The sequence below is a fragment of the Bufo gargarizans genome, chromosome 5 (genome assembly GCF_014858855.1).
Source record: "Bufo gargarizans isolate SCDJY-AF-19 chromosome 5, ASM1485885v1, whole genome shotgun sequence".
Taxonomy (NCBI): domain Eukaryota; kingdom Metazoa; phylum Chordata; class Amphibia; order Anura; family Bufonidae; genus Bufo; species Bufo gargarizans.
The window spans coordinates 469,951,883-469,978,744 of NC_058084.1; the positions used below are offsets into that span (position 1 = coordinate 469,951,883).

Consider the following 26,862-nt stretch of genomic DNA (forward strand, 5'->3'; position numbering starts at 1 on the left):
GACAGAATAGATAGATAGATAGATAGATAGATAGATAGATAGATAGACAGGTAATTGATATATAGATATGTAGCTAGAAATATAGATAGATAAATAGATAAATTGATAGAATTTAGATAGATAGATAGATAGACAGTTGTCTGGATAAAAATGGATTGATAGATAGATAAATGGATAGATAGAAATAGATAGAAAGATAGATAGCTAAATGGATAAATTGTTATATAGATTGATAGGTAGATAGATAGATAGATAGATAGATAGATAATTGATAGATAGAAAACAGGTAGATGGCTAGATAGACTATAGATAGGTAGATAGATAGAAAACAGATAGATGGAGAGATAGATAGATAGATAGATAGGAGATAGATAGATAGATAATAGATAGATAGATAGATAGCTAGAAGGATAGATAGGTAGATAAATTGATAGATAGAATTTAGAAGATGGGGTATATGGCTGTATAGATAGATAGATAGATAGATAGATAGATAACAGATAGATGGAGAGATAGATAGATAGATAGATAGGAGATAGATAGATAGATAATAGATAGATAGATAGATAGCTAGAAGGATAGATAGGTAGATAAATTGATAGATAGAATTTAGATAGATGGGTATATGGTTGTTTAGCTACATAGATAGATAACAGATAGATGGATAGATATATGTATAGACTTTATATTAGGACATGTCCTGACATGTCTGTAGATAGACAGAATAGATAGATAGATAGATAGATAGATAGATAGATAGATAGATAGATAGACAGGTAATTGATATATAGATATGTAGCTAGAAATATAGATAGATAAATAGATAAATTGATAGAATTTAGATAGATAGATAGATAGACAGTTGTCTGGATAAAAATGGATTGATAGATAGATAAATGGATAGATAGAAATAGATAGAAAGATAGATAGCTAAATGGATAAATTGTTATATAGATTGATAGGTAGATAGATAGATAGATAGATAGATAGATAATTGATAGATAGAAAACAGGTAGATGGCTAGATAGACTATAGATAGGTAGATAGAAAGATAGATAGATAATTGATAGAATTTAGATAGATGGGGTATATGGATGTATAGATACATAGATATATAGCAGATAGCTGGATAGATAGATAGATAGTTGGATAGATAAATGGATAGCTAAAACATAGATGGATAGATAGATAGATAGATAGATAGACAGTTGTCTGGATAAAAATGGATTGATAGATAGATAAATGGATAGATAAATGGATAGATAGATAACAGATAGATGGAAAGATAGACTTTATATAGGTAGATAGAAAGATAGATAGATAATTGTTAGATAGAAGGATAGATAGGTAGATACATTTATAGATAGACTTTAGATAGATGGGGTATATGGCTGTATAGATAGATAGATAGATAGATAGATAGATAGATAGAAAGATAGATAACAGATAGATGGAAAGATAGTCTATAGATAGGTAGATAGAAAGATAGATAATAGATAGATAGATAGATAAGTAGATACATTGATAGATAGAATTTAGATAGATGGGGTATATGGCTGTATAGATACATAGATAGATAGATAGATAGATAGATAGATAGATGGAAAAATAGACTATAGATAAGTAGATAGATAGAAAACAGATAGATAGACTATAGATAGGTAGATAGAAAGATAGATAATAGATAGATAGAAAGATAGATAGATAATAGATAGATAGATAGAAGGATAGATAGGTAGATAAATTGATAGATAGAATTTAGATAGATGGGTATATGGTTGTTTAGCTACATAGATAGATAACAGATAGATGGATAGATATATGTATAGACTTTATATTAGGACATGTCCTGACATGTCTGTAGATAGACAGAATAGATAGATAGATAAATTGATAGATAAATTGATAGATAAATTGATAGAATTTAGATAGATAGATAGATAGATAGATAGACAGTTGTCTGGATAAAAATGGATTGATAGATAGATAAATGGATAGATAGAAATAGCTAGAAAGATAGATAGATAAATCGATAAATTGTTATATAGATTGATAGGTAGATAGATAGATAATTGATAGATAGAAGGATAGATATGTAGATAAATTGATAGATAGAAAACAGGTAGATGGCTAGATAGACTATAGATAGGTAGATAGAAAGATAGATAGATAGATAATTGATAGATGGGGTATATGGATGTATAGATACATACATATGTAGCAGATAGCTGGATAGATAGATAGTTGGATAGATAAATGGATAGATAAAATATAGATGGATAGATAGACAGTTGTCTGGATAAAAATGGATTGATAGATAGATAAATGGATAGATAGATAACAGATAGATGGAAAGATAGATAGATAGATAATTGTTAGATAGAAGGATAGATAGGTAGATAAATTGATAGATAGACTTTAGATAGATGGGGTATATGGCTGTATAGATACATAGATAGATAGATGGAAAAATAGACTATAGATAAGGAGATAGATAGAAAACAGATAGATGGAGAGATAGATAGATAGATAGGAGATAGATAGATAATAGATAGATAGAAGGATAGATAGAATTTAGATAGATGGGGTATATGGATGTATAGATACATAGATAGATAACAGATAGCTGGATAGACCTATGCATGTACGTGCATACGTATCTCTGTGCTAACCATGCACAGACTGTGTCCTGATTATATAGGCGGGTCCTGTTGTAAAACACAACATGTTGCAACTATTAGCACATTCATTAGTTGATGTCTCTCAAATAGTTAGATTATGTTTATAAGAATTTATATGTTTATTATAGGCCTTTTTTATGTCCTAATCTTAATTTTATATCAAGAGCTTATCAACGTATTATAAATGGACTTATCAAAAAGATTTGATCAAAATAGGATTTTATAAAAAAGGATTTTTATAAAAATGAAGTTTATGGGGGCCTGTTGTAAAACCACAACATGTGGCAACTATTAGCACATTCACTAGTATAAGCACAGTTACATAGATACAGATAGCATAAATTGTATTCAATAAATAGTAAAAGATATTGTTAGTTAAAATATAGCAACATTTGTATGCGGTAAAAGACATTTAGTTAGGGCCGCATTACGCCCTATAAATAAGCACAGTTACATAGATACAGATAACATGAGTCATATTCAAAAAATAGTGAAAGATTTAAAAGCATAACAGACAAATGCTGCTTACCTTTTTAAGTGTTTTTATGTCTTGGTGGCCTATTCCTCTCCTTGCATAAGTATCTCTGTGCTATCAATGCACAGACTCGGCCCTGTTTATATAGGCTGCTCATGTTGTAAACTATACCATGTGGTAACGATTAGCATATTAATTAGTTGATGTAGCTCGAATAGTTAGATTATGTTTTATAAGAATTTATATGTTTATAGTGGGTAGCTTTTATATCAAAAGCTTATCAATGTTATAAATGGGGTTATCAATAAGATTTTATGAAATTAAACTTATCAAACTGTATAAATTGATATAAATTCATATCAAAGTGGGTAGATTTTATATCAAAAGCTTATCAATGTTATAAATGGGGTTATTAAAAAGATTTTATGAAATGAAATTTATCAACTGTATAAATTGATATAAATTCATATCAAAGTGGGTAGCTTTTATATCAAAATGTTATAAAATTACAAAATTTATTTATAAAGCCGCAATGAAATATTTCCTGGCGACTTTATGAAGTTTATATAAAACTTCTAAGACTATAAGGTATCAACACAGACAAATACAAGAAAGCGGACATTACTGTACGCTTTATATGTTTTATTATAGGCCTGTAAGATTTCTATAAGGAGAATAAAATCAATGACAAGAATACAGCCTGTGGCATGTCCAGACAGTTTTCATGAGCATGGCAGTAGAAAAGTCTAAACAGATGTCACGACCTTGTAGAACACAGCCTTTGTAGTAAGATGTCATGACCTTTGCATTAGAAGCGTCTGGATTTAAACAGATGTGCTTTTGCCTTCATTTGTACACTGAAGTCTACTAGTAATCTGTCTTACTTTTAACCACATAAACATATTTTTAAGCACATAATCGAAACCATTTGCTAATATCTGAAGTATATTAGTAATCTATCATACTTTTAAACACATGATCGAATCCATTCGCTAAAGTCCGGCTTTTAAAAAGTTGTGCTTTTGATGTACATGACAGATGTCATGACCTTGTAGAACACATCCTGTGACGGGTCTGAGAAAGTCTTGATTTAATTCATGTGCTTTTGCCGGCATTTGTGAACTGACTGATATTAGCCGGAATCTGAGAAGTGCTAAGCAATATAAACCTAATATCACGCGATATAAACTTAATATCAAGCGATATAAACTTAATATCAAGCGATATAAAAGGGGCGGGAGTAGCTGTATAAAAGGGGGCGTGGTACCTGTCACTTTGACGAAACATATACCTTCTTACTACTGACACTGTTAATAGGGGCACTCTCTGGATGACCTTATTTATAAGGTCACTTTCTGGATGACCTTATTTATAGGGGCACTCTCTGGATGACACTTTATATAGGAGCACTCTCTGGATGACACTGTGTATAGGAGCACTCTCTGGATAGCACTGTTTATATGAGCACTCTCTGGATGACACTGTTTATAGGAGCACTCACTGGATGGCACTGTTTATAGGAGCACTCTCTGGATGGCACTGTTTATTGGGGCACTCTTTGGATGACACTGTTTATAGGGACACTCTTTGGATAACACTAATTATAGAAGAACGGTACAAGGGGAGAAAAGAACAGAAATGAATCGCACATCCACTGCTAATGCTATGATCTCATCCCTGCTACTACTGCAGGAGACCGCACTAAATAGCACATGTGTACCACCTCCTATGCTACATGCTAAATGAGGCATTAGTGTACATTTTGATCAAAAGGCATAAGCCCACTCACCACGCCAAGGTTGCCTCTATGAGTGGGTCCTAACCTACCATTGGCGTAGCGCTGCACTACGACCACCGCCGCTGCGGCGCCATCCCGGCCGGCGGCGGGACCCAGCAGCCAAACTGCTCCCCTGCTGCCTGACCATGCTATACCTAGCACTGGGTCCCACCAACCAGCCAGAAAAACAGCACAGTGGCCCCCCTGCAGCACCGCACCATATGAACAGTTGTCAAAGCTCACCTCATCTGAAGCTCACAGGAACTCCAACTGAGAGCATGGTAGGCTAATTTAACCCCTACTGCAGAATACTAGGCTAATTAAAATCACATGGTGCGGTGCTGCACGGGGGCCACTGTGCTGCTTTTCTGGCTGGTTGGTGGGGCCCAGAGCTAGGTTTGGCATGGTCAGGCAGCAGGGGTGCTGTTTGGCCGCTGGGTCCCGCCGCCAGCCGTGATGGCGCTGCAGCGTTGGTGGTCGCCTGGCAGCGCCGCGCCAATGTTAGGTTACGACCCACTCATAGAGGCAACCTTGGCGTGGTGAGTGGGCTTATGCCTTTTGATCAAAATGTACACTAATGCCTCATTTAGCATGTAGCATAGGAGGTGGTACACATGCGCTATTTAGTGCTGTCTCCTGCAGAAATGCAGGGATGAGATCATAGCATTAGCAGTGAATGTGCGATTCATTTCTTTTTTTCTCACTTCATCTAATGTTTATAGAAGAACTCTCTGGATGATACTGTTTATAGGGACACTCTCTGGATGATACTGTTTATAGAACTCTCTGGATGACACTGTTTATAGGAGCACTCTCTGGATGACACTGTTTATAGGGACACTCTTTGGATGACACTGTTTATAGAAGAACTCTCTGGATGACACTGTTTATAGAAGAACTCTCTGGATGATACTGTTTATAGGGACACTCTCTGGATGATACTGTTGATAGAAGAACTCTCTGGATGACTCTGTTTATATGGACACTCTCTGGATGACACTTTTTATAGGGACACTCTCTGGATGACACTGTTTATAGGGGCTCTTCAAAAAAAATACAGAATAAAAATAAAATATAAAAGTTCACCACTGTGTTTTCTTCTTTTATGGGCGGTGTTATAACCACAGAGATTTTATTCTGTTTTATGTCTACTGATTTTATACCTTTGTGAGTATAATAAAATCAATTATCATCGGAAACATTGGTGGACCTTCACTATGTGCCTTAACCTTTATATCTACAGAAGAGTGGTTTATAGGGGCTCTCTCTGTATGACATTATTTATACTGGCACTTTCTGGGTGGCACTGTTTATAGGGGCACAATCTTGATGACATTGTTTATAGGGGAACTCTCTGGAATCACACTGCTTATGGGGGGACTCTCTGGATGACACTGTCTGTGGGGACACTCTCTGGATGACACTGTTTATAGGGACACTCTGGATGACCTTATTTATAGGAGCACTCTCTAGATTACACTTTATAGGGGAACTCTCTGGATTACACTGTTTTAGGGGCACTCTCTGTATGACATTATTTATACTGGCACTTTCTGGATGGCACTTTTTATGGGAGCACTCTCTGGGTGACACAGTTTATAGAAGCATTCTCTGGATGACACTGCTTATAGGAGCACTCTCTGTATGGCACGGTTTATAGGAGCACTCTCTGGATGGCACTGTTTATAGGAGCACTCTCTGTATGGCACTGTTTATCGGAACACTCTCTGGATGGCACTGTTTATTGGAGCACTCTCTGGATGACACTGTTTTAACGGGCACTCTCTGGATGACACTGTTTATGGGGGCACTCTCTGGATGACATTGTTTATAGAAGAACTCTCTATTGATAGGGACACATTCTGGATAAGACTGTTTATAGGGGCACCTTATGACACGGTGTATAGGGCACTCTCTCGATGACACTGTTAATAGGGGCACTCTCTGGATGACCTTATTTATAGGGTCACTTTCTGGATGACCTTATTTATAGGGGCACTCTCTGGGTGACACTGTATATATAGGAGCACTCTCTGGATGACACTGTTTATAGGAGCACTCTCTGGATAGCACTGTTTATATGAGCACTCTCTGGATGACACTGTTTATAGGAGCACTCTCTGGATGACACTGTTTATAGGAGCACTCTCTGGATGGCACTGTTTATAGGAGCACTCTCTGGATGACACTGTTTATTGGGGCACTCTCTGGATGACAATGTTTATAGAAGAACTCTCTGGATGACACTGTTTATAGAAGAACTCTCTGGATGATATTGTTTATATGGACACTCTCTGGATGATACTGTTTATAGAAGAACTCTCTGGATGACACTGTTTATAGGAGCACTCTCTGGATGACACTGTTTATAGTGACTCTCTTTGGATGACACTGTTTATAGAAGAACTCTCTGGATGACATTGTTTATAGAAGAACTCTCTGGATGATACTGTTTATAGGGACACTCTCTGGATGATACTGTTGATAGAAGAACTCTCTGGATTACTCTGTTTATATGGACACTCTCTGGATGACACTGTTTATAGGGGCTCTTCAAAAAGTAAAAAATAAAAATACTGAATAAAAATAAAATATAAAAGTTCACCACTGTGTTTTCTTCTTTTATGGGCGGTGTTATAACCACAGAGATTTTATCCTGTTTTATTTCTACTGATTTTATACCTTTGTGAGTATAATAAAATCAATTATCATTGGAAAAATTGGTGGAGCTTCACTATGTGCCTTAACCTTTATATCTACAGAAAGGTGGTTTATAGGGGCTCTCTCTGTATGATATTATTTATACTGGCACTTTCTGGATGGCACTGTTTATAGGGGCACAATCTTGATGACCATGTTTATAGGGGAACTCTCTGGAATCACACTGCTTATGGGGGGACTCTCTGGATGACACTGTCTGTGGGGACACTCTCTGGATGACACTGTTTATAGGGACACTCTGGATGACCTTATTTTTAGGAGCACTCTCTAGATGACACTTTATAGAGGAACTCTCTGGATTACACTGTTTTAGGGGCACTCTCTGTATGACATTATTTATACTGGCACTTTCTGGATGGCACTGTTTATGGGAGCACTCTCTGGGTGACACGGTTTATAGAAGCATCCTCTGGATGACACTGTTTATAGGAGCACTCTCTGAATGGCACTGTTTATAGGAGCACTCTCTGGATGGCACTGTTTATAGGAGCACTCTCTGTATGGCGCTGTTTATAGGAGCACTCTCTGGATGGCACTTTTTATTGGAGCACTCTCTGGATGACACTGTTTTAAGGGGCACTATCTGGATGACACTGTCTATGGGGGCACTCTCTGGATGACATTGTTTATAGAAGAACTCTCTGTTGATAGGGACACACTCTGGATAAGACTGTTTATAGGGGCACCTTATGACACGTTGTATAGGGCACTCTCTCGATGAGACTGTTAATAGGGGCACTCTCTGGATGACCTTATTTATAGGGTCACTTTCTGGATGACCTTATTTATAGGGGCACTCTCTGGATGACACTGTATATAGGAGCACTCTCTGGATGACACTGTTTATAGGAGCACTCTCTGGATGGCACTGTTTATATGAGCACTCTCTGGATGACACTGTTTATAGGAGCACTCTCTGGATGGCACTGTTTATAGGAGCACTCTCTGGATGACACTGTTTATTGGGGCACTCTCTGGATGACACTGTTTATAGGGACACTCTTTGGATGACACTGTTTATAGAAGAACTCTTTGGATGATACTGTTTATAGGGACACTCTCTGGATGATACTGTTTATAGAAGAACTCTCTGGATGACACTGTTTATAGGAGCACTCTCTGGATGACACTGTTTATAGGGACACTCTTTGGATGACACTGTTTATAGAAGAACTCTCTGGATGACACTGTTTATAGAAGAACTCTCTGGATGATACTGTTTATAGGGACACTCTCTGGATGATACTGTTGATAGAAGAACTCTCTGGATGACTCTTTATATGGACACTCTCTGGATGAAACTGTTTATAGGGATACTCTCTGGATGACACTGTTTATAGGGGCTCTTTAAAAAGTAAAAAATAAAAATACTAAATAAAAACAAAATATAAAAGTTCACCACTGTGTTTTCTACGTTTATGGGCGGTGTTATAACCACAGAGATTTTATCCTATTTTATGTCTACTGATTTTATACCTTGATGAATATAATAAAATCAATTATCATCGGAAACATTGGCGAACCTTCACTATGTGCCTTATCCTTTATATCTACAGAAGGGTGGTTTTGTAACAAAGATTATCCTCCTGTGGAACTTCGATGTTTGGCATCACTGAAAAGCTGTTGTATCCTATTCTGATCAGGACTCGTGAAATATAGCCAAAGTGAGGCAGCGGGACTCCCTTTTTTGAATTGACTGTTTATAGGGGCACCTTATGTATGACACGGTGTATAGGGGCCCTCTCTGGATGAGCATCCCTAGAGGTCAGTCCCTAGAGGTCAGTCTCTTAAAGCCAGTCCTACTTACATTCCTTACAGTTAAACCCACCAAATCCTATTGGACGCTTGGAAAAAAAAAGGATCACAATAAAAAAATGGATTAAAAAAGGAAAGAGGAGTTAATCTGTTGATGACAGTGTTTATAGGAGCATTCTTTGGATGACACTGTATATAGGAGCACTCTCTAGATGACACTTTGTAGGGGAACTCTCTGGATTACACTGTTTATAGGGGCACTCTCTGTATGACATTATTTATACTGGCAATCTCTGGATGGCACTGTTTATACGGGCACAATCTGGATGACATTGTTTATAGGGGAACTCCCTGGAATGACACTGTTTATGGGGGCACTCTCTGGATAACACTGTCTGTGGGGACACGCTCTATAAAATAAATACCGGATCCGTTATTCCGGATGACTGCATCTGCATCCGAAAACAAATGCTATCCGTTTGCATATGGATTTCCGGATCCGGCAGGCAGTTCCGGCAACGGAACTGCCTGCCGGAATCCAACAACGCAAGTGTGAAAGTACCCTAAGACTATGGGTACTAGGCAACATTTATCGCGGGACTTCTTGTCACTGAAAAGTCACATGACATTTTTTGTGATGATGGTCAGTGGTGTCCCAATGCAACATACTGAAACTGTGACACAACAGATGCAAAAAATCCAACTTGTATGGATTTTTTGCAGCATGTTGCATTGCCACACCTTTAACTATCGTTACAAAAAAAAGTTTAAACGACAAGAAGTCGCGGAAGTCTCTGTGTAGCACTCGTCTTAATGACTGATTTACTGCACATGGCAGTTTACTGCTTGCAACTTTTTATTTGTTACATGACATATAGCGATTTTAAATATGTTTTTAGCATTTTTTTAATTTATTTTATTCACATATATTTGGGGAGAACTGCAAAAAATGTTGAAAGTCTTTTTTTTTTTTCAAACTATAGCTTCTTATTCTTTAATTATGAAAATGGGTTCCCTATATTGTTTCGGTCGTTCTGATATATTATGGTGTGGGTGTTTTTTATTATATTAACTGTATTTTATTATATTTTCTCTATTTATTTTTTATATTTAGTTTTGTCACATACAGTAATATGTCCCACAATATGTCCTTAAAGGATGTCAAGAGGACAATGACAGTTTTTAGTTTTGTATTTTGCATTACATCCTGTATTATACTCCAGAGCTGCACTCACTATTCTGCTGGTGCAGTCACTGTGTACATACATTACTTATCCTGTACTAATCCTGAGTTACATCCTGTATTACACTCCAGAGCTGCACTCACTATTCTGCTGGTGCAGTCACTGTGTACATACATTACTTATCCTGTACTGATCCTGAGTTACATCCTGTATTATACTCCAGAGCTGCACTCACTACTCTGCTGGTGCAGTCACTGTGTACATACATTACTTATCCTGTACTGATCCTGAGTTACATCCTGTATTACACTCCAGAGCTGCACTCACTATTCTGCTGGTGCAGTCACTGTGTACATACATTACTTATCCTGTACTGATCCTGAGTTACTGTGTAATTAGGACAGGTTTTGTGTGGACTAATAGTATGGCGGCTATTTTGTTTCTCCTAATCATTGCTCTCCAGACAAAACAAGCCATTATAATTAATGAAAGGTATTTGTGAATATATTTATAATAAAGTAATATTTAAGTATTTAAATTTTCTTAATTCTCGAAGAACCCCTTTAAGAAAGCACAGCCCAAGAGGTAAGGACCCAAAGTTTATTATTGACACGCCACGTCATGGTTGGAAGTCTTCATGTTATTCTTTAATATTGGTCATAATATTCATAGGATAACACAAAGAATTTAAAGGTGAGACATGTCAAAGGGTAAAATATTTTGCATGTTGCTACATAGTATTCCCCAATAACCATGATCTGATCAACTGTTACATATGTTGCTATATTGTGACTCATTATTATCTTGCACAGCGATTGATGACAATGCCCCTCGGTAATGTCTTGATGACTCTGGATTCCTAGGAATCACTAAGACTTTCATTGTCTTGAGTTGTCTAGTTGAGCTTCTAGATACAAGATCTTTAATGTGACGATTTTAGATAAATCTTCAGGATTCAGTCCGAGACGTAAGTCCCGTTGTAGTGGAAGGGTTTGCCTGACACACATTGACCGGTCACTTCAGGAGTCCAACGTTGGATGTTCACTTTGGTGAAGCCTTTGTCCGTGGGTCTCACGATGACTATGTCCCTGGAGGCCACCGAGGGGTCCTCATCAAAAAAGTTGAAAGGTCGAAGGAAGAAACCTACAGAATTTCCCGGGGTGGATGTATTTGGGATGTCCTCAGCATGGGGGATGTGGAGGAACCCGACTGTCACCCAGGCAACAAGATCCTAAGTAACAAAACATAAGGAACATTAGTGACCCCAACCCAAGACAAGACCAGATGACCAAAAAGAAGATGGAGACAATCACAAGAGTCATGAAGAAAACTGATGGCACTATCACTGTACTTACCTTGTTCACAATGTCCTCATTGTCACTGATGAAGTTCTCAAAATAGACGGCGGGGTCCCAGGGGTCACCTTGGATGTAGATGCTACTGCTGCTCTGCTCTGTATCCTTCTGTTGGGTCACTGCCAGGCTGTATCTGTAGGTCAGATGGACATATAGAGGCTTATACAGTGATGACTCTGAAGTCTAGAGCAGTGGTCTCCAACCTGCAACCTTCCATCTGTTTTGAGGCCACAACTCCCAGCTTACCCTGGAACAGCTGTCTGGACAAACTGGGTGTTATAGTTCTGGAACAGATACAGAGCCAAAAGTTGGAGACCACTGCTGTATACAATCCTCTGTAAACAAAACACATCAGCAGCACAAATCTCTTTCCTGAGCGAATAGCTTGTTACAATGTATCAGTGCAGGTATAGTGTAAAATGAATCTGTCTGGAGTCACCTCACAGAAGATTATCTAGACTGGATGCAACTGTAACAAACTCTCAGCTGAGAAAAGTCCTAGGTCCCTGCAGGTTTTCAGCCCCCCGCATGAATGTAAAGTAAAATGATCTCATTCACTGTCACCAAACAGAGATATTGAAAAGGGAAAGAAATGGAAACAAAGTCTATAAGAACATTTTAAAATTATTAACATAAGACTGGACTGGCCCTTTAAATGATTGTCTAGTCATATAATGGAGAATTGGCCTAAAATCACATGAATATTTCAGGTTTCGGGTTTTATGCCACAACTTTCTATTTATAAATATTTTTGGGCAATTCAGTATTTTACAGACATTTAACTTTGGGAATGGTGGGGATAGGAGCTCATGTTTTATCGTAGAGGATTACTTTAGGTGTAATGCCCTTTAAACTCCCTAAAGTAGCTCCGAAATCAGCACATATACCGAGCTTCCAGGAATGATAGATCATCAGCAATGGCCGCTCTTCCATCAGCAGATGTCCCCTCATCCGACTAACCTGGACCACGAGACTCCTTTCTCCTCAGCCCACATCTCAGGCAGCACACTTTGGGCATGGGAGTTATACTGGATCCGGTAGCTCTTCTGATGTCCCCACTTGTTCTTCTTGTTGGGGTTTTGGAACGCTAGATACCTCGGGACGTGAGATCCAAACCTGAAAGCAGCCTGACGCTCACTGCTTCTTGGGACGCGATCTAAACGGGACTGGACAATAAAGTGATCCGGACTCCAAGGATTTGAAATGTTCTCGTATTTCAGGTCAATGGTTTCAAAGCTGTTTTCTGTACCTATAGATGTACAAGAACATATTACAGTATATTATAATAATAAAAAAGTTATAATATAAAAAGTTTCCCAATATACAAGAATATTACTATTATAATACTGCCCCTTTGTACAAGAATATAACTACTATAATACTGCTCCTATGTACAAGAATATAACTACTATAATACTGCTCCTATGTACAAGAATATAACTACTATAATACTGCTCCTATGTACAGGAATATAACTACTATAATACTGCCTCCTATGTACAAGAATATAACTACTATAATACTGCTCCTATGTACAACAATATAACTACTATAATACTGCTCCTATGTACAACAATATAACTACTATAATACTGCTCCTATGTACAGGAATATAACTACTATAATACTGCCTCCTATGTACAAGAACATAACTACTATAATACTGCTCCTGTGTACAAGAATATAACTGCTATAATACTGCCTCCTATGTACAAGAATATAACTACTATAATACTGCCCCTATGTACAAGAATATAACTACTATAATACTGCTCCTACGTACAAGAATATAACTACTATAATACTGCTCCTATGTACAACAATATAACTACTATAATACTGCTCCTATGTACAAGAATATAACTACTATAATACTGCTCCTATATACAAGAATATAACTACTATAATAATTCCTCCTATGTACAAGAATATAACTACTATAATACTGCTCCTATGTACAAGAATATAACTATTATAATACTGCCTCCTATGTACAAGAATATAACTAATATAATACTGCCTCCTATGTACAAGATTATAACTACTATAATACTGCTCCTATGTACAAGAATATAACTACTATAATACTGCTCCTATGTACAAGAATATAACTACTATAATACTGCTCCTATGTACAAGAATATAACTACTATAATACTGCTCCTTTGTACAAGAATATAACTACTATAATACTGACTCCTATGTACAAGACTATAACTACTATAATACTGCCCCCTGTGTACAAGAATATAACTACTGTAATACTGCTCCTATGTACAAGAATATAACTACTATAATACTGCTCCTATGTACAATAATATAACTACTATAATACTGCTCCTATGTACAAGAATATAACTATTATAATACTGCTCCTATGTACAAGAATATAACTGCTATAATACTGCTCCTATGTACAAGAATATAACTGCTATAATACTGCCTCCTCTGTACAAGAATATAACTACTATAATACTGCCTCCTATGTACAAGAATATAACTACTATAATACTGTTCCTATGTACAAGAATATAACTACTATAATACTGCTCCTATGTACAAGAATATAACTACTATAATACTGCTCCTTTGTACAAGAATATAACTACTATAATACTGCTCCTTTGTACAAGAATATAACTACTATAATACTGCTCCTATGTACAAGAATATAACTACTATAATACTGCCTCCTATGTATAAGAATATAACTACTATAATACTGCTCCTATGTACAGGAATATAACTACTATAATACTGCCTCCTATGTACAAGAATATAACTACTATAATACTGTTCCTATGTACAAGAATATAACTACTATAATACTGCTCCTATGTACAAGAATATAACTACTATAATACTGCTCCTATGTACAAGAATATAACTACTATAATACTGCTCCTTTGTACAAGAATATAACTACTATAATACTGCTCCTATGTACAAGAATATAACTACTATAATACTGCTCCTATGTACAGGAATATAACTACTATAATACTGCCTCCTAGCTGTGAGGATGTGTGTTAGTGGTTCTGCTCATGTCTGGAGCAATCCCAGGGAGGGGAAACCCTGGGTAGGCATGTTCCTCAACCAAGGCTCAGGCTCCAAGGCCTATTCTGGAAAACAATTCCCAGTCCTCTCAATCTGTGGATGAAAATCCCAAAGTCCTTCTGAAGAAGATGAATTAGCAGGATGTAAGCGGTCATGGTGTCAGCAGTCCCAGTACAGTAAGAAGCCAAGATGGAAAGAAAGTAATAGCAGAAAAGAAAGAAGCAGTAAGTAAGAGTGTGATGAATCCACCTAACAGTGTGAATGTGCAGCGTCCTGAAGGAAAGAGTTTGCAGGAGGTGAAGCAGACTCCATTGCAGCCCATCCCTACTCCATGCAGACAGAGAAGAACTTCTCTAGAGAAACACACTATACAGCAACACCTGAAACTAAAATGTCCTGATACAGAGTGACCATACAAGATCTGGGAGCAGCTGCAAGAAAGTTGCAAGAAATGTTGTGGAGACCAAAGATGGAAAAGCAGGAAGGTTTCAAGGTGCAGCCACTGGAAAACACTTGGGAGCTGGTCCCCAATCTGGAGATTGTGCACCCACCGCAGTGACTGCAGCCGCAACAAGTCCAAAGCCACAAGTTTCTTCACCAGCAGTGCAGAGGCTTGGTCTGGACACAAGCAGAACAGCAACTACTACACCTGTGAGAGGCCATCCTGTGAGTCCACAGCCTGCAATACCCAGCAATGGACAGTCTGCTAGAGGGGGAGAGCGCCCACCTGAGCTCTGCCTGGCGGATGAGATCCCAGCAATGGACAGTCTGCTAGAGGGTGAAAGCGCCCACCTGAGCTCTGCCTGGCGGATGAGATCCCAGCAATGGACAGTCTACTAGAGGGGGAGAGTGCCCACCTGAGCTCTGCCTGGCTGATGAGATCCCAGCACTGGTGCAAAGAATGGAGACTCTGAAGAAAGAGAAACTGCAGCTTCAGAAGCAGATCCCTGACCGCCAGGAGCTGCATGACCGCAAGCGGAGCTCCCTGGCCATACAGCTCACTGACACTGTAAAGAAAATGGACTCTGTCTTAGAACAACTGGGACCAGTGTTGAGCGAACTTGTTTTTTAAGTTCTGAGTCCAAAGTTCGGGTTATCGAAGAATCCCGTTATGGATTCTTCGATAACCCGAGCCCGAACTTTGGACGCAGAACTTAAAAAACAAGTTCGCTCAACACTATCTTGGACCAGTTGGAGAAACTTACAGGAACCAGCAAGCGCTTTGAGTCAGAATTTTTCCAAGATGGTGCCCCGCAGTCCCATGTAAAACCTTTACTGCACCCAGCAAATTTCTCCTTTAAAGAAGGAAGCTTGTATAGAGGGGCAGCAAGCATCCAGCACCAGCAAACACCTGCAGTAGTTCCTAGCATGGCACTACAAGTCACAGCATCCAGCACTCTGCAGGAGGACAGTGGACATCTACCAGAAGGTAACCCTGTAGTAGCAGTGCAGTCACCACAAGCGTCAGGGGGCAGCACTGTGTAGATGGACTGTGGACTCCTACCAGAATGTTGCGGTGCAGCAGCCGGGCCCTCAGAACTCTGCTGTGCAGGACTGTACTGCTGGGGACTGTAAGGACTGTAACAGCGGCTGCTGTGCGCTGCTGTTCCCCTGCTTTCCACCACGGTCCCGGGCGCCGTGCTCAGCAGTGATCTGTGGCCAGAGCTTCCCATTCACCGCTGCAGCTCTGGGCTCTGTTTGTGTAGGTGCTGTGGTTTTGAAGATCCGCTCCACGGTTTCATCTCAGCCCTGGCCACAGCATGCGTGCTTCCTTAAGGGCTGGCGCACGTCACTTCCTGGGTTTTATGGGTTAGGTCATGTGACCTCGCTGTCCAACCCTAGCCCTCAAGGGCATATATAAGTGGCTCAGCCCCCTTCCCAGATGCCTCAGTATCAAGGTCCTTGTGTTTTGCTAAAGATCCTGATACTCCCGTGTGTTCCTGACTTGTATTTCGTTCCTGGATTCTGCAAACCGTCTGATCCCTGCCTGCTTGCCTTGACTCTCCTGTTGCCGACTCGGATTGCCTGACCTATACCTGTGCCGCCTGCCCTGACCTTTTGCCTGTCTGACTACGCCTCTGCCTCATCCTTCCATCCTGCACTGTTGCTCCTGGTAACGACCTTTGCCTGCCTGACTACGCTTGTACTTCTGGTACCTTTTCAGATGCCTCCTGGTCCGCCTGGACCAGCTGCCTTGTGTGCCTACCTTCCTCAAGAGGTAGCGACCTGGTGTTCCCTTCGGTAAAAGTCTATCCCCACCATCAGGGGTAATGTGAAGAATCGAGGGGTTCACTTAGACAACGGGGGGTAGGACACGTGGCACAGTGGTTCGCACCCACTGGTTCGTGACAAGGACATTCATGCATCTATTGGTGATGCTCAGTGTGATAATGCAGTGTCAGGTGAGGGTGCAAGAAACAAAACAGAATTACCCAATATTGGTTAGATGCTCATACACAAATTCCTGCAGTCACAGAAAGCTAGGGATAAAACTTAACTTTTAATCACCAAATTAATATTAAATCACTTCATACTACTCTAAAATGTAGCCGACATTCATATCTCATATTATTACAATGGAACATAATGTGACAAAAAGTCAAAGAGGGGAGAACAGGGTATTGGGTACGTTAGGGAAAAATGTCCCTGCAAGGTCCCCAACTAATGCCTCCGACCCACAGCAACACCCTGATGGTGGGTGGCCTGTGGTCCCGTGCCTGCTCCGTCTCACCCTCTCATTACCCTAAATACTTCCAACGCGTTTCCCCAGTTATTGGTTCATCAGGGGAATAATGTGGGGCAATAATTCATCAATCAAACAAAAGATGATGGTGAAAAGTTGGTCCAGAAAAAACACATGATCTTTTCTAATCAATCAACACTGAGGTAAGAGAAATGCACATGATTGTTAACACATAAATACCCGATGTACATAATTAGAAAATAAATACACGATTGTTATCATATGAATACCCAGTGCACCCGATTATCAGCACATGATCTATATTGAATCTCAGGCAAATATGATTGTAGACAAGAACATAGGCAAATTGTTAATCACCAAATTGCTGCCCACATGATTACATATAGAGAAAAGGACATATATCTTCCTATTCAAACAATTCCCAAAGGGGGCAAATCACTCCTTCAGCCCATGACACAGTCTCTGATTCAGACCCGTGGGTGACTGTGAACGGAGTCTGAAAATCCATTCAGCCTCTTTCTGCAGGATTTTCTTGTCCCAGTCGCCCTTTCACTATGACAGGGGTATAACCTCTAATAATACTGAAAAATGTAAAGTCCGAGGATCCCCTGCATGATGCTCTAACACATGGTTGGCTACTGGAGTCACATTTCTCTTATGAACATCATTGATGTGTTCGCAAATCCTTCTTCTTAGTTCCCTCTTGGTTTTACCCACATAGTCTTTGGGGCAAGGACACTGGCAAATATATACAACTCCCTTAGTTCTACAATTGATGAAGTCTTTGATGTTAATGATTGACTTAGTGGCTGGGCAGGTTATTGTTTTTGATGTGGAGATATAGTTGCATGCACCGCAAAGGTTTTCGGTCCAGCCAGGTGCCTGTCCTTAAAGGGGCTATATAATGGCTATGGACTAACCGATCTTTAAAGCTCCTTCCCCTACGGTAGGTAATGCTGGGGTAGGTAGTAACCAAATCGGATAAATCTGGATCCATCGATAAAACTGGCCAGTACTTGTCTAAGAGTTTTTTGGTCTCGGCGTTTCCCCTATTGAAGGTGGAGATAAGACGTATAGGAGCCACTATACTGGCTAGTGGGGTTCTGGGGATGAGGAGATTAGATCTTTCCTGTCTTTGTGTCTGTTTAAAGGCATCTCTGAGGATCCCTTGTGGATACTCCCTATCGCGGAATCTATTATACAGCTTCCTAGCTTCCGTATAGAAGTCTTCCCTGTCGGAGCAGTTCCTCTGGACCTGCAGGTATTGACCTTTGGGATTGCCCATTTTCAGGGCCGGGGGATGGTGACTCTACCAGTGTAAAATGGAATTGGTCGCTGTCGGTTTCATAAATAGTGTGGTCGTCAATTTGTCCCCTCGTTTGTATACTCTCAAATCCAATAATGCTATGTATTCGCTCTGAACCTCATGAGTGAACTTCAGACCGACTTAATTTACATTCAAGGTGTCAGTAAATTTAGCAAATTCCTCTTTATTGCCATTCCAAATCACAAAGATGTCATCAATGTATCTTGACCAGAATGTAATTTTGTTGCCCCACCAAGTGGTTTGGTCTGGGAATACCATGGTATCTGCCCACCAGCCCAGAAAGAGATTAACATATGTGGGGGCACAAGGGCTCCCCATCGCAGTCCCCCTGAGCTGGTGGTAGAGACGGAAGTTGAGCAAGAAGTTATGAGTAAGAATTAATTTCAATAGTGACAGGATGAAGTGGTTGTGGGCTCCAAATTGGGTCCCCCTCATGCTTAGATAATACGCCACAGCTGCAAGGCCCTTCTGATGTGGAAATGAGCTATACAGCGATTCAACGTCTATACTGGCGAGAAGGTATGACAGATCAATAGTGAGGGTTTCAATTTTTCAAAAAAAATCCATTGTATCACGAGTGTATGCCGGCAGGGCCAAAACAAACTGTCTGAGAACTTTATCCAAATGCAGACCATAATTTTGGGTCACTGGATTCACGCCTGAAACAATGGGGCGTCCCTTTAAGGGGTTCAGTCCCTTATGGACTTTAGGCAGTCCATAAAAGGTTGCCAATTGGGGTGTCTTGCGAAGTATGAAGTTGTATTCTGCCTCATTTATAACTTTCTGAGTAATCCCCTTTTTTAGGATGGTTTCTAATTCAGTCAAGAACGAGATAGTGGGATCTGTTAATAATGTGCAGTATCTTGCCCGATCTCTCAAAATATCCAGGCACATTTTCTGATACTTCTCGTGATCGAGGATTACTAGATTTTCACCTTTATCAGATAGCTTTATGATAATTGACTTGTCTCTCTCGAGTTATTTTAAAGCCTCCCTCTCGTCTCTCGTCAGATTATAGTTAGAGGGATATTTTATATTAAGATTTTCAAGCTCGGAGGTGACTAGCTGGAGAAAAAGGTCAATATACTCATAGGTGGAGGCATTTTGGTACTGCCCAGGCAAAGGTTAGTAAATGGACCCTCCCCTGTATTATGGGAACCCTCTTCCCATAGGTCCATGAAGACCTGTAGAGCGGCGAAATCGCTCTTACCGATTGCCAGGTCATCACATGTTTGTCTGTTTGAATGTTTAAGAAATTTGTGCCACTTAAGGCCTCTTTTTAATAGCGTGATCTCTGTACTGGTCAAGATGCATGATAAAAGATTTATGACTTGTAGGTCATCTGTATCTGGTTTTCGCCACCCCTGTTCCTGTACCTCAGATGGTAAGGGATGTGGTTCTGCCCTAAAAAAGATGAATTGGTACTGGCTGAGGAGTCCAAGGTGGAGGACGAAGAGAAAGACATACGTAGCTCTCTGAGAATTTCCTCCCTGTGGATTGCCTAGGTTCCTGCCCCATTTCCGCTATTTCCTATTTTGTTTCTTGTGGGCAGTGGGTCCTTTATTACGGCCTCCTTTTGCCGTGGAGTTTAAGGTGTCCAATGTCAGATGATGAAATCTCGGATGCAGATGTTTACCACACTGCAGCTCGTGCTTTGCATTTAGATGCCTGGTCATGCAGGTTGTGCTCAGGTTTAGAACATTTATGCCTCGCTTCAGGCTCTGATTGCACAGCGTGCAAACCACTCGCGTGTTGTCTTCAGCACATTGTCTGAAGAACTGTCACGCCAGGGAACTCCTTGGAGCTGGCTTTGGTGTGCTCAGTCCCTGGGTGCGGTGGGCAGTAGCAGGCATACTGGCTAGGGGACGGCCACTCTGCTTTTGCTCCCTGCTCCCTCTTTTGCTGTGCGGCTGGCGCTGTATGACCTCCACCTCTTCCTCCGAACTGCACATGTTACTCGCATGACCTTGATTCTATGTGGGGTCTAGGACCTCATCATCCTCCACATCATCTTCCACCCACTCTTCACCCCTGCCCTCCTTGCCGGTTTGCACACGGCAGAAAGCTGCAGCAGTTGGCACCTGTGTTTCGTCATCATCAGAGACATGCTGCGGTGGTCCTCCCATGTCCACATCCTGAAACATAAGTGGTTGGGCATCAGTGCACTCAATCTCTTCCACTTCTGGGGCAGGGCTAGGTGGACAGCCAAGGTAAACCCTGCAAGCAGAGTCATCATAAAGGATAATAGACTGCTGCATGACTTGGGGCTCAGACTGCTTGGCTGATTTGCAAGGGGTTGAGGTGAAAGACAGATGCCCATGGGCTGCAGGGCCCAAGAATGCGGTTTCAGCAGGGGACCAGGTGGGAGACAATGTGAAGGAACTGGAGGCACTGTCAGCCACCCAATCTACTACCGCCTCTACTTGTTCTGGCCTCACCATTCGTACTTACTTCAGGGCCTACAAAATGACGTTGAACGTCCTGTCGTCTACAGTGCACCTAAGGAAGGTGTTTCATTTGGCCGTGTAGCTGGCACAGATCGACCACGTCCTCTCCCTGTAACAGGAGCACCAGCAGCACCACGACCAGGGCCACGTCCCTTATTTGATGCTCTACTCATTCTTTGAGGTCACCCACTGAAAAAACAGATGGATTAACTATATTAATTTTCCTGTCACGTAATGCAATACAGGTGTACCTCACACGAAAAAATTGGCACTATGTCACCCACCGAACTAACACCGACAGATTAACTATTATATTTTTGTGTCAGAGGTACAAAGATGGTGGATTGCACGCATGAAAAAATCATTATAGGTCACTCACAGAATCAACAGCCAGATTTAGTATTATATTTCTGTGTCAGGGGTGCAAAGCTGGTGTATTGCACCCACAAAACAAATTGCCCGATTCCTAACACTTTCCCTCACTTCAGCTGCTTCGTGTCCCTGCACTACTCAGAGCTGATGGGCGGTGCTACACGTGATCCAGCTTTTATAGAGGCTGGGTCACATGATGCACCGGCCTATCACAGCCATGCCATTAGTATGCATGGCTGTGATGGCTTCTAAGTGCCCACAGCTTAAAAGCTTGTTTATGGCTGCCCTGCAGCCTTTCAACAAGCTTTACTAAATGCCTGAACACCGAACTCAAACCCAAAATTTTCCGGCAAAGTTCTGGTATGGGTCTAGGTACCCAAACTCACAAAGTTCGATACGGACCCGAACTTTACAGTTTGGGATCGCTCAACACTAATTGTGACCTTACAGTATGTCAGAACTAACTAAGACCAGGGATGAAGATGGTATCTGGACTGGGGGGTGGAGGGTCTTGGTGAGGCTCCATCAACACCACAATTTAACCCAACATCTGCCCAATTCCTTCTTCATTGGACAGGAAAAGGGTGTGTGTTTCTATGCAGGTCAGATTAGGAAATGCTTTAAGTGTGGTAAGACTGGTCACTTGGCGAGTGCGGGCACCATGGGGAAGTGCAACCTGTGTGGGGAGGTTGGTCATGTCAGTGCCAACTGCCAGGTTATTAGGTGTAATTTGTGTGGTAGGATTGGTCATCCCCACAGGGACTGTCCTGACGCCTGGCATAACATCTGCAAAGACTTTCCTGATGATAACTTACTGACAGGGACAGATGACCTGGAGGAAGACGTGTTGATATCAGGGTCAGTGCCAACAGGGCCAGAGCCTTAACATGAAATATCACACAGTGATCCAGTACAAACCCAACCCCAGTCAGATGTCATTGAGGGCAACATGGAGGTGGTCACAGAGGTTGTCTCTACTTCTGAATCCAGTGTCCCTAATTGGAGAGAATAAACGGACTAAGAGAAGAAAAAAAGATAAGTCTAGCCATAAGCCTGAGGGTGAGTGGACCACTGTACAAAAGACAAGTAAGATAAAAGGGGACAGTAGACTAGATGGGACAATGACCGCCAATAGATTCAGTGTCTCATCTGAGTCAGATGCAGAGGCAGAAATGGAGAATTAATTAAAATGTATGATGGCTGAATATGATGAAGACCCAGATGATGATCTCCCTCCCTCTAAAACATGGATGTCAAACTCATGGCCCTCCAGATGTTGCAAAACTATAACTCCCATCATTCCCTGATAGCTGTAGTATGCCCAGGCATGATGGGAGTTGTAGTTTTGCAACAGCTGGAGGGCCACGAGTTTGACATCCCTGCTCTAAAAAGAGACCTATTCAAGTTGAGAGGCAATCTGATTCCGATATGGAAACCGGTGGTCAGAGAGAATACTCAGACTCTGATTTATGATAATGGGGTCAGTCTCTCTGTTTCTCGTACTTTGTCTTACTCTGATGGCTGATTTTAACCTTAAAGTCATCCCAAGTAATGTAAGTAGTATCAAGGTGAAGATAACAAGGTATGCTGTGTATGAACATCTGAAGTATTTGGATGCTGATGTCGTCTTCTTGCAGGAGACCCATCTAAACACTTTGGGACTTGTACCAGAGAGAATTGCTACATGCTCCCAAATTTGATGGTAAAACATGACGTTGCAGGACTGGAGTGAAATGGTACAGAGTGCAGTAAAAATTTCTAAACTGACCCCCAAGCTGCGGGCGGCGGTTGCGTTGGGGGCTCTGTCATATGGACAGTGATGGTAAGGCCCGAATACGAAGGGAACCCTAGAGAAAATATTCTCCCTGCTGGAATGAACACAGGGCGGACGTATTAATGTAGTACAGTTGCATAGCCACTTCTTCAACCGACCTCAGAGAGAAGGCAAGACCCTAATGCAGTACTCCAACACTCTAGAGGAGATGCTAAGCGAAGTGCAGCGGTGAGACCCAGAGGCCATGGGAGCCTTCCGGGAGGTGGACTGGCTACTACAAGACCAGTTCCTAATAGGGCTTCCCAACAAGTTCAAATTGCAATGAGATGACCCGGATGACGGACAACATGACCTTCTACAGCGTCTACCTAGCCACCGTAGAGAGAGAAGAAGAGCACATGCCTGTCACTTAGAAAGTAGCGAGAAGAACCCATGCAACCGGAGGCTGATCGGGGTCTAAAGACTTAGAGTCTTAAACGATGTGTTCTAGGCCCTCCAGACGGAATTGAGAGAACTTCGGCTGGAAGCGTCCAAGATGAAAGCAGCATTGCCCTGGCCTCTGGAAAAAACCCAAGCACTCCACGCCACTCTATCTGGAATAACCCGGATGCGGAGGCTCGCCAAAAGAGGGCCCCTCTGCTGGGCTTGTCGACAGTGTGACCATATGGCCAGAGAGTGCCCGGTACAGATGGAGTCCGAGCCGATGTTAAACTTCGACCACCACAGTAGCTGGGCATCCTACGGCATTACATCAGAAGCTAAGCCCTATGCGTGAGGAACACAACTTATATGCCAGCAGCCCCGTTATAGAAGCCAAGTTGGAAGGCCAGAAGATACCCTGCCTAGTTGATACAGGGTCAGAGTGCACCCTTATGCCTCTAGAGTTCTGCGAGAGACACCTTTAGCACATGATGGAGCTGGAAGACAGGAGCGAGGGATGGATGTGCGAGGGATAATCTGGATGTGCATCCGATTGTTTGGGCAAGACATCGGCAAGAAGGGGGTCGTGCTGGTGGACCATTTGTCCCAGAGAGGAATGGATGTGACGCTAGGTATGAATGTGTTGAGAGACCTATACCATTGTCTGTATGCAAAAGAAGGCCCGAAGTATTGGCAACGGGCCGCCACACATCGGCCGACCCAGAAGGTTCTACAGCAGATGGTGAGGAGCTGTAGTCTGAGAAAGAGCAACATGTCCGTCGACCCATTGGACACGTGAAGGTGCCGCGGAGGACCCCGGTGAAGGTCCCGCCAGGAAAAAATATTGATGCTGCCGGTGGTGGGCTGGATGACAACTGAATGGGCTGGAGGTCTTGATCGAGCCCGCTCACCAGGGGGAAACGCATACCTATCCACTGGTAGACCAGACCCTAGCTATTGTGAAGGATGGGTGTGTGCATGTACGATGCCTCAATATCGAAGACTGTGAGTTGACTGTTCCTCCTGCTCAGAGTATATTGGGAATGGTGGGTTGTCCCTGCCCCGGTACCCACAGAGGCTCCGGCCGCTGCAAGTTTGCCTCCCCGGGAAAGTGTTGAGTGGCAAGCAGCTGCTTCCCCTTTGGATGTGCCTGACGCCCCCAGTGCTCCTGAACTTATAACTCTGCGTAGGACAACCAGGCCCAATGCTCGTGTTTCCCCACAGCATTAGTGTAGTTTGGGGGGGCATAGCCCTGGGCGCCAAATTGCAGGGGGCGCCAGGCAGCAGCCAGTAAAATGAGGGCGATGGAAGCCTATGGCTCCCGTCCCCTCTGTTGTTCCTTACAGGCTTCAGGCCAATTGGCAATGCAGGAGATGATGATTACCTCACCGTGACCTCCTGTGTTGGGTCTTGAGAGATGACGTGATGACGCGGCGCAGGAGGTCACGGTGATGTGTTCGTGACCACTTGTGCAGGGACGCCACAAGTGGTGATAGAGTGAGGAAGAGAGGTGAGTATATATATTTTTTTTTATGCAAGTACCCTAGGGAGGGCCGCACTGGGGGCACTATGGAGGTGTGGGGTGGAGGGGGGGGGCGGGTTAGGTATAACAGAAGATAAAGGAGGCAATTATTACAATAATTATACAGAGGGTGCATAATAATACTACAGAGGGGGCCATTATAATAATACAGAATGCCCCCTCTGTATTATTATAATGGCCCCTACTGTAGTATTATTATTATGGCCCCCTCTGTATTATTATAATGACCCCTCTGTATTATTATTATTATGGTCCCCTCTGTATTATTATAATGGCCTCACTGTATTTTATATAATGACCCCTCTGTATTTTAATGGCCCCCACTAAAGTATTATTATTATGGACCCTCTGTATAATTATTAAATATAATGGTCCCCATATTTAATAATTATACAGAGGGTCTATAATAATAATATTATAATACAGAGGGGTCCATTATAATAATACTGGGGGACTATAATATACAGGGGTAATAATACTGGGGGACTATCTGTCTGGTACTAGCACAGCATCTGAGGTAGCAGCAGGATGACAGTGTTGAGAGGACGATAGTAAAGTGAGGAATATAAGATTTTTTTCTATGAAACTCTGTAGAGACGAGACACGGCTGAAAGAAGGTATCATGGCGGTCTTATCTCCGAATGAAGACGTTGAGGAAAGAGTCTACATCACAGAAGATGTGACTGGATGCATGAGGTATGTGCAAAAGAGAGGGGTTTTGAGTTAATGAGGAGGTACGGATGTACGCCAGGAACTCAGCGATGGTAGTAGTATAAATAAAGAATTCATAAATAAAGCCTTTAATAAATATGTGCTAAAACCCAGACATGTACATCAGGTCTACGCGTTTCAGATCACTTGATATAGATCCTTACTCATGACAAACAAGATGTGTAAGACACTGGCCTTAAATAAGGGGCAGGTCAGACATGTCGGGTGAAAACAATCAACAACAGCTCCACCTCCAAGACACTAAAACATGTGTTAAAAAACTCAAAAAACTATGTATCAGGGTCAATAATGCAGTATGAGGTTGTGTCTGCGGTTAAGACGCGTTGGTGCACAGCTATTCATGGAAAAGGTCCAATAAGATTCTCTATTTAAGAGAACTCTCCTATGATTTCCTCCACTGATCCAGACTATCCCGGGTTTCCTTTTAGATACCAGAACTGTTTTACAGTCTATGATTTCCCTTGGGTATGCCTGGATCACTGCGGATGTGACATCTCTTTACACTGTCATCCCCCATGACTTAGCCATCTCCTCCTTG

At 41.5% G+C, this 26,862-nt stretch overlaps 1 protein-coding gene across 1 annotated transcript in view; it reads right to left on the minus strand.

The window, feature by feature from the left end:
- Positions 1-11,227: 11,227 nt before the first annotated feature.
- The window catches only part of LOC122939047 (amiloride-sensitive amine oxidase [copper-containing]-like), a 66,143-nt gene continuing 50,508 nt past the window's right edge, over positions 11,228-26,862 (minus strand). The window contains exons 3-5 of the mRNA XM_044294977.1: positions 12,909-13,197; positions 11,949-12,081; positions 11,228-11,824 (exon numbers count right to left, since the gene is read on the minus strand). Of these exons, the coding sequence (XP_044150912.1) occupies positions 11,549-11,824; positions 11,949-12,081; positions 12,909-13,197 (698 nt within the window). The 3' untranslated portion in view covers positions 11,228-11,548. The remainder of the gene's footprint in view (positions 11,825-11,948; positions 12,082-12,908; positions 13,198-26,862) is intronic.